The sequence below is a fragment of the Indicator indicator genome, chromosome 23 (assembly GCF_027791375.1).
Source record: "Indicator indicator isolate 239-I01 chromosome 23, UM_Iind_1.1, whole genome shotgun sequence".
Lineage (NCBI taxonomy): Eukaryota > Metazoa > Chordata > Aves > Piciformes > Indicatoridae > Indicator > Indicator indicator.
In genome coordinates this window covers 8,877,857-8,889,927 of record NC_072032.1, presented here as the reverse complement: position 1 = coordinate 8,889,927, position 12,071 = coordinate 8,877,857, and the positions used below count along the sequence as shown (strand labels likewise).

The 12,071-nt window shown below is 45.0% G+C and overlaps 1 protein-coding gene across 2 annotated transcripts in view; it reads left to right on the top strand.

The window, feature by feature from the left end:
• The window catches only part of FGFRL1 (fibroblast growth factor receptor like 1), a 151,296-nt gene that overhangs the window by 135,632 nt on the left and 3,593 nt on the right, over positions 1 to 12,071 (top strand). For both annotated transcript variants that reach the window (XM_054391657.1, XM_054391658.1), the window contains exons 4-5: positions 6,148 to 6,228; positions 10,109 to 10,393. In XM_054391657.1, coding sequence (XP_054247632.1) covers positions 6,148 to 6,228; positions 10,109 to 10,393 — 366 coding nt within the window. The remainder of the gene's footprint in view (positions 1 to 6,147; positions 6,229 to 10,108; positions 10,394 to 12,071) is intronic.

Sequence of the window (12,071 nt, the reverse complement as noted above, 5' to 3'; positions counted from 1 at the left end):
GACCAGGGAATTGTAATCATTCAGTGAAAAGCTCCAGCAGTTTCTCCTTGTGGTTCTCTGTGTGGCTACAGCAGGAGCTGAAGCATTCCAGTGTGCAGATGTGCCATGACTGAGAATGTGTCTGAAATGACTTTGTGAGCTGTAGGCAGTGACAGACCACAAGGCACAAGGGAAGAACTAAAGCTTCAGAAGGGCTTCTCTCTCCACAAAGTGATTGGGGAAGGAGAGGGAAAAAGAATGGTAAAGTAGGTGCAGATCTCTGGACCAGAGACAAAATTCTGGGGACAAAGAAGAGGAGGTGAGAGATGAACGTGATATGCACAGGTCTCACACTGCACGGACTCAGAAGAGCATCAAAGCTCTGTATAGATATAGTCAATATAGAATTTTCTTGTGTTTTTCAGGGACTCCTTGTTCATGAGCATCCTTCTCTGTTGTGCTTTTCATTCTTTTTGGCCATGGTATATTCACTGTGGGAGTGAAGGTGCTACTAAAACTCTCACTCGTGATCCAACTTTGGCAAACAGATTTGTAAAATGTCTAGTTCAGCTGTAGTTAGACCATTATAAGTTTTAATGTTCTATAGACTGACTCTGGAAGGTTGGAAAAGGACCTGGGGATGTTGGGCAACAGCTAGCTGAATATGGGCCAGCATGTGCTCAGGTGGCCAAGAGGGGCACTAGCATCCTGGCCTGTGTCAACAACAGCCAGCAGGACCACAGCAGTGATTGTCAGCACTGCTGAGGCTGCATCTCAAGTACTGGTGTATGACTTCAGTAATCTGCAAGAGTGTGGAGCAGGTGCATGTCTGTGTTGGACTCCCAGCAGAAACTGTGCAGTATCAAGGAGGAGTTGGTGGTAAAAGAGTTAGCTCAGGTGATGGTAGCAGCTTTTGCACAGCAAAGCTAGATTCTCTGTGGGCTGCTAAAACTCTCCAGAGAAGCAGGACAGATCTGCCTGTGCTGTTGGAGCTAGATTGGTACCAGCCTGTTAAATAAACTGGCTCTGATATGTCTATGCTACACCATAGTACCCCCTTCTGTCATTCTGTGGAAGGGAATGAAGCTATCTTTGTTTTTAAAGTGGTCATTCTGATATATGCTCACTTGTCTGTTGAGCTGCAGGATGCAGCAATAACCACCAGTTAAGAGCTTTGTGCTCTACAGGGAGGAGGTTGGGCCTGTGCATCACCATAGCTTCCAAGTGTGAGTCACTGATAAAGCTAGGGTCACAAGTTGTGTTTCTTTGCTCCCAGTAAGGGCTTTGGTCAGTAGACTGTGGAGCCACTCCAGTATTTTAGGAGGTAGGCAGACTGCAAGTGCTTCTTTTGGAAAGCATCCTGCTTACAGAGAGATTCCCAGTGCTGGGAATGAAGTGAAATCCATGGCAGTTCTCATGAAAATGGCCAGAGCTGAAAATACCAAAAATGCCACTAACACAAACAGTATTTGGATTTTCAGGAAATTCCAGTATCAATACCTCTGGTTATTTTTGGAGTCAGAGGCAGTAAAGTGTTCGGTGCCTGTTACAGAGGCAAATTCTCTGCCAGTAACCTTTTAGTTTGTGTTGGTCTTGTTGATTTGTTCTGTTTGTTCTTTTGTTTTGAGGTTATTTTTTGAGAAAAGTAGAATGTTCCTTTGCTATGTGCTCTTCTGAGTGGGTTTCTTCTCTTTCATCTTGAGGGTCTTTGCTTGTCAGAGCCCAAGGAGAAGGGTTTCCTTCATGGGATGTTTTTTTTCTTCCCTCTAAATGTTCCTGATCCCTTTGTTTTCACTGTGCCCTTCCAAAGAAATTCTAAACACACTTCCTGTCTCTTCATAGGATCAGCAATGTTAATATAGCAGGTGACACCTAATATAGTAGGCAGAAAAGGAGAGCATGAGTTGAATTGATGAAGACACTATGAAAATTACTCAAAAGAGTATCTAAGATGTATACCAGGTTTGTGTTAAGAGGGATGAGTTCATTGGAGTTTTGTCCTGTCTGCCTCTGGCAGAAAAGAAGGTTGCTAAATTAGTCTGCAGTGGTGGGAGGAAATTCAGAATTATTCAAGATAAGGACTTTGCATCTTAATCTTATTCATGATTTCAAGTCAGCCTCAGGATTCATCTATGGATCACCACTCCCAAGAGTCCTGAAGCCATAGTTCAGACCTTGCAAAACTGTGAAACATGCTGAAAAATCACCAGATCTCAGAAATGAGTATGTTGTTCTTTTTCCTCTCAGCTTTTAGAGTATAATCGTGTAGAGTTCTTTACAGTCATAGAAGTTCAGAAATGTTATTCAGTAACCAAAAATTTAGATTCTCAAGAGGATCAAGGTCCTCCAGAAACACCCAAAGAGCACAAGATAAGCCATAAATACATGGCAGTTGGCAATGGTTAGCTTTCATGTGGGACTAATGTACTAGCTACTAGGTTGGGGTGTGTTTCCTGGCCATTGGGGGTTAATATCAGCTGAAATTCTAGTGAAGCCTGGAGTGTTAATCCACATTAAGGAGATCTGGAGAAAGCAAGTGCCTTAATCCCTGCAAACCCAGTGGTAACCTTTTACCCTGCATATATACCTCATGGACTGTTCAACTGGGCATCAGATGAACCAGCCAGGACAGCAGAAGACTCTCTAAACCAAAGTACAGAGTGATATTTCCCTTTTGTTTCCTCTTGAATTCCAGTAAGTATTACAGGAAATCCTGTAAAACCTACTTTTCCAGATTGTATTTATTTTCATGTTTGTTTCTTTTCTACTGCACTGTCAAGACTAGTGAAAAATTAGTCCAATCACTTCTAAGTTTCTGGTGTATTCTCACCCCAGAGTTTTACTGATTAAGCTCAGCAGAAGAAATCCTGATTTAACTCCTAGGAAAGCCCAAACTCACCTGGCACGAGCACCTTGTGTTTTATCACTCACTAGAAGTCTGCAGCAGCAAAAGACATCAAGGAACAAGCAAGATGTACAAACATGATGCACCTGCGTAAATGTGAGAGTCAGCTCTCAAAGCTGGAGTTCAGAGAGATCTCTTTCTTTCATCCACGGGAGAAGGCCTCCCTGTCATTGTTCAAGCCTGACTGGATTACATCACTTTCCCCTTGTTTCACTCCCTCCCCACTTGCCTCCCTCCTTTTATTTACACCCCTTGTTCAGGGGTAGTGTTGGCCAGGGGCTGCCTTAATGATGCATGCTGATTGCTTCATTCCCTTGTCCCCCCCTTCCATTGCCTCCCCTCCCATGCTTTGAAGTGTGCTCAGGTCTCAGGCTCCAGTTCAGAGGTCACTTTGTTTATTTATGCAAAGCTGGCTCATCTGTGAAATGGGGCTTTCAAGGCCTCTGACATCAAAGACTCCAAAGCTGGTCCCATCAAGTCAGAGCAGGGATGGGCCTTGCATTATAACAAATTAAAGCAAGTTTGTGAATCATAAATGCTATGGCTAGATCTTTGCTTCCAAAATTGGGCCATTGCTCTGACACGTGGTCAGATGTTCAAAATGTAGTGGTGGCCAAAAACCAATCATACCCTTTGGCTAAAACATGAACCCTTCATGGAGAGCCTGTGGGTGAATCAAATCTGATCCTGGCTTGGTAACCACCTGTGAACATTTTCCAGCAGTTTCTTGCAGAGCCCCAGGCCATTATCCAGAATTTTCTATCTGTTTTAACTTTTAAGAGGGAACAGAACAATTCTACTCTGGTAATAAGCAGTAGCTATATGTCCCATAGGATCCACTGAGAGCTTTGTCATTTGATGGTTACATAAAGAAATCCTTTTTCTGCAGAGATCCAGCCCACTTTGGGACAAGAGGTAGTCAAGAAAGACACATGGCAGGCAGTATGCGTGGAGCATTGTGCTTTCTGGGCTGAGAAAGGGCAATTTGGCCTGTGACATCAGCAGTGCCGTCAGTGCCTCATACACTCAGATGTGTCCAGTCTCATGCAAAACCAATCCCATGACTGCCCCTTTTCATCCCCACCCCAACACCAGTATCTCAGTCCTGTGGCATATCAGACCTAGAAGCCAGTTTGGAAGGAGAACCTAAAGCAAGAGAGAGGCAATGGGTGGAGAACAGCTGGGGATGACATTCCTGACCAACGGGCTCGTGCTTCGGGATCCTTCCTGGACCTGTATGGCCAGGTGCAGTATTTGGAGGGGAAGGGGCTGTGTGAGTTTGTACCTTGTCTCCAAATCTGTCACCTGATGTGATAGCAAAGCCTTTCACTTCAGATTTCTTGACCAGCCAGCATGGTTTGTAACACTGCCGAACCAAGCTGTACAGTGAGGACACTTAAATCATGTAGCCTCAGATACTCGTGACATAAAATTAGTCAATGGCTATTTTTCAAGGCAGGTTTTCCACTTCATCTTCCAACTGGCTGCTTTCCTAAGCCTGTGATACTGTCCAAGAAGTCCAGTACAGGATGACCTTCCAATATAGGTCACAGTAAAGGGAGCTTGTAGGAAACTTGTCCTTCTTAGCACTGCCTCTTGCGGTAATCTGCTGGCAGCAAAGCTGGCAATTTGCAGAGCTGCTCCCTGCTGTCTTTGGCTGCAGGCTGACTTTTTCTGTATGTGCTTATCACCCTGACCTCCCTGCCTCTGAAGGAGGTGACAAGAGCACGGGTAAGCAACTGGCTTATTAGGTAATTTTGGACTATAGCTAAGACTCATGTGATTTCTGCTGCTAACTCATTCTGTTGTGTGCTGGCCACACACAGCTGAACATGGCTCAGTTTTTTCACATCACTATCTAAGAATATTGCCAAGCCAGTTGCATTTGTGAAGCATGGGGTGAAATGCAAACAGCAGGTCTTGAGATCTGGCACTATTCACCAGGCTCCAGACTGCAGGTTTGGGTTGAGCCAGATGCCTCTGAATTCTCAGGAAATTTGGCTTTGCTGTCAGTGTCATAGATCCCTCCTGAGGCATGAGCAGGCTGACCAGAGTGTGCTTGTGGTACAGAAAGGTAGCTTTCCTTGATGGCTAGCACAGGGACTAGAAAACTGTGAAAGTCTTTCCTTACCCTAGGAAAGCACTTGATATTAAAATGGGTAAAGTTAGGGAGCTCTTCAAAACAGTCCTGCCAAAGGTAGGAGCCCAGTTCACTGCAAATTGCAACTGGAAGGGAGACTGCTGTAGCATCCCTCACCCAGTGTGTAGCTCTGGGGGTGGGAAGGAGCAGTTTTCTCCATGTGAGTTTTCATGTTTTTAACATCTCCCCACCTTGAGAATTCTGCTATGTGGTGTTGCTGATGCTGCCACATTCCTAAATGAACATGAAATGAGTTCCAGTAGATTTAACCAACATGCCTAAACACAGGCAGTTGTTTCAGCCTTGTTCCCCCCTCCAATGTTCTCTTTCATAGGGTCACCATGGTGACATTGGGTATCTTGATCCCTTCTCCCCAAGATGTTTTGTTTCTGGGTTCAGTGGGTTACTCTACAGGTCTGTGATTTGGCAGGATAACAACCAAAGAAGCATCTTCAAAGAATCAAACCAATTCAGAGCAATTTTACTTATATCAAAAGCTTGGCAGATTGTCAAGAGATGTTGGTAGTTTCTCTTTCTCCTAGAGACCTTGATGCTGCTCTGTGGTAGTGCTATAGACAACTAGACTAATAAAGGGAGAAAGTAGTGTGTTGTCAATACAGGTGGATGGATGATCTTCAGTAAAAAAGAAAAATCAACCATAAAGAGTTTTTAAATTCGATATTCCTTTTTCCAGCTACAGCTTTGTATGCAGCATCCCTTGAGAGCTCAATTGACCCTGGACCTGCTTGTTCCCCTGATTTTGTATGGAAGCTGAGAGACAAATCAGTTGCTCTAATCCCAGAGCTTGTGGTTTGTGTGGCTGATCATGTAAGCCTTCCCCCACCTCCTAGGTTTAGCTATCTCTAATTTTGATTTATACCATTATTTGCATAGAAGGTGCAATGAATCAGCTCCTGCTAGGGAACAGCAACCTGTAAACATAAACTAAAAGGCTTTGTCAGCTGTTAGTGGAAATATTGATTAATCCCTCATTGCTTTGGTAACCTGCTGAAAAGCTCACAAAGCAACCAGGCTCTAAGTGCCAAGAATGTGGGTGCAAACTCTTGTTACCTTACTGCTGTGCTTCAGGAGACCTTCTTAACACCTTCCCTTTCCTTTGCAGATGATGCCAGTTCAGGAAAGGAAAGCCAGGCACCCGAAGGCTCCAATGGAGAATATGAAGATCATTCTGGGAAGCAGTGGGGTAAGGAGCAGTGTGTGGTTTGGGGTTTCCTCAGTGCTTGGGTCAGTGCTGTTCCTGTGGCACAATTCTCAGTTGCTGAAGAAAAGGCAGAGAGACTGGAATAAGTTCTCCCTGCAGATGCTCTAACAATAAACAGAGTGTCAGCTGAACATGTTGGTGTGAATGGATCCCATCCAAGGCTCCTTCTGCAAGATGCAGCCCATGCTCCACTGCAGGCCCCCTGCCATATGCCCCAGCATGGTTCTCCACTGCATTTATTTTTCTGGGCAGCAACTTCCTTTTGCATGTGCAGGTATTACAGCTTTCATAGACTCTTTATAAAAGGCATATTGGCTTTTACAGCAACCTTTCCAAAAGCCTTCAGTGCCAACCTAACACTGCTCCCACTGAGGACAAATGGGAGGTCTGACTTCACTTCAGGAGAATTAGCATTAGGCCAAAGCTGAGTATTTTTTACCGTCTCCTTGAGACACCTGCATGAACTTGTCTAAGCCCTGGACCATTCCATTACAGGATTTTGCTGCTATTGCAGAGCTGTGGGGAACTGCTAAAATCTCACTTGGAACAGGTTCTGAATCACCACAAGACTTGCAGGTCCAAAGTTTTGGTCCAAGCACTCCTTGAAGGGCCAAACAGTTTTTGACCATTACTGACAGGAGTGAGATGTGAGTTTATGACCTTGAGGGCTGAAGCACAGCATTTCCATTTTGCTCTTGCAGTACACCTCTCCTTTTAACTGTACAGTGCAGAGGTGGCTTTGCACTACACTGGTGGCTAGGGAGTAACCTTACAGCAATGTCAGGGGTGGAACCTGTCAAGCTTCCATTGTCCAAGTCACCAAAGCCAGATTTCTTCAGGAGCAGGGGATATGGTGAGCTGTGGTAGAGGCAGTGCTGTAGTAGCTTTGAATTACAGATTCAGATGAGACTGAGCTTGGGAGAAGAAGGTAATCTCCACTCATTCTGGAAAAGAATGACAACCTTTTAGAGCTAGAGAAGGGGTGGCTTAGGTAAACTATAGGCCAGGAGTCCTTCAGGAGGTATTTAGCAGCTAGCTAGCATCCATTACCCTGGTGGAGATGGGAGCAGACATTAAATGCCATGGAAGATGTGCTCCTGATAGAGCTGGTGGCTGATGGATCAATACAACAATAATACTATAAAAATAGATGTAACCAGTACTAAAGTCATTAGGCAATGTCACATCAGACTATGCTTCCCTGGCCCAGTCCTTTGTGCTGCAGACTGTTCCTGCACTTCTGCTTTTTTCTCTTTCCCCTCCTTCTTTTTGGTACAAGTATCAAGAAAGCTTGAAGTGGTACTGACCATGGCTATGTGGAGGTAATTGTGGTGCATCATAGCAGACAACATGTTTTAGCTGATCACCTCACTTTGTATGAGCAAAGTCTGACAGGAGATGCTGGGACTAATCCATGCACATTGAGGTGTCCCACAGGGAGAGGAGGCTGCTGAATTCCTTCCCAGGTCTTTGTACTGTCCTGTTTAATGTAGTTAATTTAGCACTTCAACAAGTAAAATGTCTGTAAATAGTACAGATATGGGGACAGACATTTACTAGCACTAACTCAAAAAAGCCTTTTCCAGCCTCTCTCACTGATGCTTCTCTCTCTTTCTCCATTGTGCATGCTGGGTCTCTTTTTCTCTCTAATGTGTGTATCTCTCTTTCTCCTTTTTTGTTAGCTGGCTCTTCTAAACTTATCCAGTTCAGGCTTTAGTCAAGGAAATACTCGAGACTGGGTAAATGGGATCTGGTTTCAGCATATTGCACACAGCCTGGAGTACTGCATAATCATTTAACCTTCTTTAAACAGAAGAGGGCAGGCAGAAAGAGCCAAGGAAGTTTAGCTTTACTTTGGTATGTATCTGGGCAAGGACGTATGAGTGAATGCAAAACTCCAGTCAGATTCATGGGAGTTGCAGTGTGAGGAAAACCAGAAATCTTAGAAGCCTGCTTTTTGGGGAGGAGAGGGAGATTCTTCTTGCAGTGCTCTTTTTGAGCAGGGACACCACCAAACCTTTTTGAAATATTGCTGTGGAAGCAAGGTAAAGGGAAAGGAAGGTGAGAGCTTGGAGTCACTTACTTGACTCTTCACTCTGCATGGGTTGTGTGATCATCCTGTCTCCAATCTACAATTTGATATGTTAGTCCAGGCCCAGGAATCACAGCTGGTGAGGATCTACCCCCACCTGGACCTATAGTTCCTCATCTGAGAGTAAATTACTGCCACATTAGAGAATAGCTGCTCAGACCCATTTCATGGCTAGTTCTTAAACTCTGCATGCACCTTGCAGACATTTACTCAATTTCCACAGTGCCAGGCCTGATCAGCACATCTCCCTCAGCTCAGACTTAGACTTTGGCATGTCACTGCTCACAGCCTGCAGCTCTGACAGGGTTAATTGTCTCTGAGAGGGTGATTGTTTTGCTGGGAGGGGGGACTCCTCTTGCAGCAGACCCCCAGGGCAGTACCCAGCAATTTATGCACCATGACCTGTGGAATGGGTTAGTATGTCACATTTGCTGCTCAGCTGTCATGGCAAGGACTTCCAGTGCCAGAGTTGCTCCAGTTCATTAGATTACAGATGAAAGCCTCTGTGTGCAGAGCAAAGCATTTCTGAGCAAGAGTTTGAAATAACATGAAATGGCTGAGACCCAAAGTGACAGCCAAAGGGGGGCAAGGAAAGGCCAGAGAGGCAAATGGTTTCCCCTGCTGAAAAGGACTCTGAAGAGAGAGGTGTGCCCAAGGGTGTCTTCTTCTGGGAGGCAGGGAAGTTAGGCAAGTCTGCAGGGGGCTAAGAACTAAGGGATATGTTCACAGACCTAGGAGGGCAATGGCTGCCATTCTCCAGTGGCTGAGGGGAGGAAGCTGCAGACTAGACTCCTCCATCCAGCAAAGCTGCACTATATGCACCGCCCAGAGCTTCTGGGCAGCAAGGCTGGCTTTCTAGGAGAGATTTTGCCAGATGGGGACCTTGCATTTTTCTAGTGTTCTTGTCACTGCTGTTAGAAATGTTGATTTCCTTGCTAGGATAGAGTGATCATCTGAACTGGTGATTCTGTTCACCAGCACCTATTGCTTCATGTCTCCGTTTCAGGGACGGACTGGTATGGGGCAATTTCTAATAATGAGCTCAAGGGGTTTTATTGGATCTTTCCATTTGTTTGCTTCTTTGGGCCTTTCAGTGTGAACGCTTCATGAATCAATGTTGACTGATTTGCATGCATGTAAGTTCATATCAATATACAAAGTCTGGCACACTTCTGAGACTTTCCTACAGATTGAAAAGATGCTGACTCTTCTTAAGTCCCATTAAAGCCAGTAAGAACTAAGGAGCAAAACATCTTCAGAAAATGAAGCTTGAAGTGACTATCAGAAGACTGAGCAAATGGTCAGCCTGACAGGAATGTGGTTTTTTTTCCTTTGGTCTTGGCTAAGGGCTTGCATGTGTGGCATGGAATACACTAGGAATTATCTTGTAATCACAATATAGATGTTATCATCATGTAAGTGTGATTACATTACAGGGACTTATTTTGCCTTCCACAACAAATAGTGCCATTTTGGAATAATTTTGTGAGGTAGTCTGATGCAGGGGCCTTACAGACACTGAGAAATTCCCTGCTTGTGCTCTGCAGAAGGCTGTGGTGGCCGTAGCAGTCCAAGAGACGTTCAAATGCATCAGGCTGAATGGTGTCTCCTTTCTAAGGAAAGTGGTTTGGGCCAGTATGAGAGGGAGTGGTGTATTGGTACATATGGGGCTGCTGGGTGCCTCCCAAGCAAACCTGCCCATAACACCTGACAGCAACGTCCCCCTTTGCATTCCCCTTGCTCAGCACAGTCCGTTTCATGCCATTGCAGCCCGGCCCAGGTTCACACAGCCTGCCAAGATGAGGCGCAGGGTGATCGCCCATCCCGTCGGCAGTTCCATCCGCCTGAAGTGCGTGGCCAGCGGCAACCCACGGCCTGACATCACCTGGCTGAAGGACAACAAGCCCCTCACGCCCCAGGAGATTGGGGAGAACAAGAAGAAGAAGTGGACGCTGAACCTGAAGAACCTGAAGCCGGAGGACAGTGGGAAATACACCTGCCGAGTGTTTAACAAAGTCGGAGAAATCAACGCAACCTACAAGGTTGAAGTCATCCGTAAGTGCAGCCCCTGGGGCGGAAGGGCAGAGAGGGAGCTCTGAGAGCAGGGCTGGCTGAGAGAAGAGAGCTTGATGGCAGGTGTGCAGAAATTGGAAAGTGTTTAAAACATCATCAGAGGCAGAGAAAATATTACTGCAAGTCTAGAATAAACCTAGAACCCAGGCAAGAGAGAGAGAGTGGCAACAATACAGTTTAGTAACTGAAGTGAGGAGAGATTCTTGAGCAGCAATCACCTCTAAGGGCAGCTGCATGGTAAAAGTTCACCATTACCCAGTTCAGTCTTAACACTACCAACAGACTGAATTCAAGGGCAGACAGAACTCAGAAGGCCATTTCATGTAGCACAGGGGAAAAGTGGAAGTATTTAGGATGGCCTCGATACCTCTATCAGAGCCTTAACAGGGTGAAACCAATCAACTGAAGATTTACTCTGTTTGACTGTAATAGGAGGCCCACTGCATTAGAGAAGTCTGTCAAGGGAATCAGCAGAAATCTTGTGAGTGATTATCCAGACAAGGCTTTAGGGCCAGATTTAAAAAATATTTGGCCATCTGAAGGTTCAGGTGGGTGCAAATGAGATACTGTGCCTTTTGTGCCTACAGAGATTTAAAGGTTCAACCCTTAGACGATGAGCTGTGGGGGATTACCCTGCATTGTGGTTGGGTAGAGCAAGTTGCTCTTGTTACTGTCAAGTTTTTCTGATTCTTGGTCTCTAATCTTCTCTTTCCCCTATTGTTACTGAAGATACCTGTACTCAAATCCTACCTAAGTCTACTAGAGAAGAGATTCTTAAATCATTGTGCTTTGTCCATGACATCATCATAAGTTGTCATGGAAATGGTTACAAAGCAGCCAACTCAAGAAAGTGGAGAAGATGAGCTTGAGTGGAGGGACGATTGAATAACCTTCATTAATGAAGAGCAGGGGCATGGAGGGCTATTTCCAGCCACATGGAAAGAACGTAGTTTGTCTGTCTGTGCATACAATTTAGCATGAGAAAGTTTATTACAGTGTGAAAGATTGTTCTTAAAGGTAAAGATCTGTTCTCTGATAAGCCCTGTCTCTAGAATCACAAGAATTAAAAGCATATGTGGGGAGCTCTGTTGGGCTCCAAAGGCACAAACCTGCTGGACATCTGGGATTGATAAAGATGCAGCTGTGTGGAGACAGTAAAAACATGTGTTTACACTAAAACCAGGAGCAGAGACAGGGAAATGAATCAAGCCCCATCCTAATGGCAGCTGTGGCATTTTCACTTCATCAAAACCAGACAGCACCAGGAACAAGCCCCTTTCTGTGTCCTGTTTATCTTGTTTTTTTATCAACTTTAAGATGTGTGTAACCTTTGTTTTCATTAGCTTTTGCTGGCTAGGAGTGAAAACAGTAACCAAAGCTGGAACCAGAGTCAAGGAGATAAGGGCATTAAGCAGTTTTCAGACATCCTTCTATTTTTAACATCATTTTGTGGAGCGTTACAGGTTTTATTCAATTTCCTTCTTTTTTTCCCTGCTGAGGCTCCACTCCTAGGTCCTGCTTATCTGACGCTCAGTCTCCCCAGCTGTGATTCTTGCTCATAGACCCAAGGCAAAGCCTATAGAGACCACTGTGGTATTTTTGTTTCCCAAGCACATCTTTAGAGCCTTCATTGTTGAAAGTATCCTGCATCCTTGAAAGA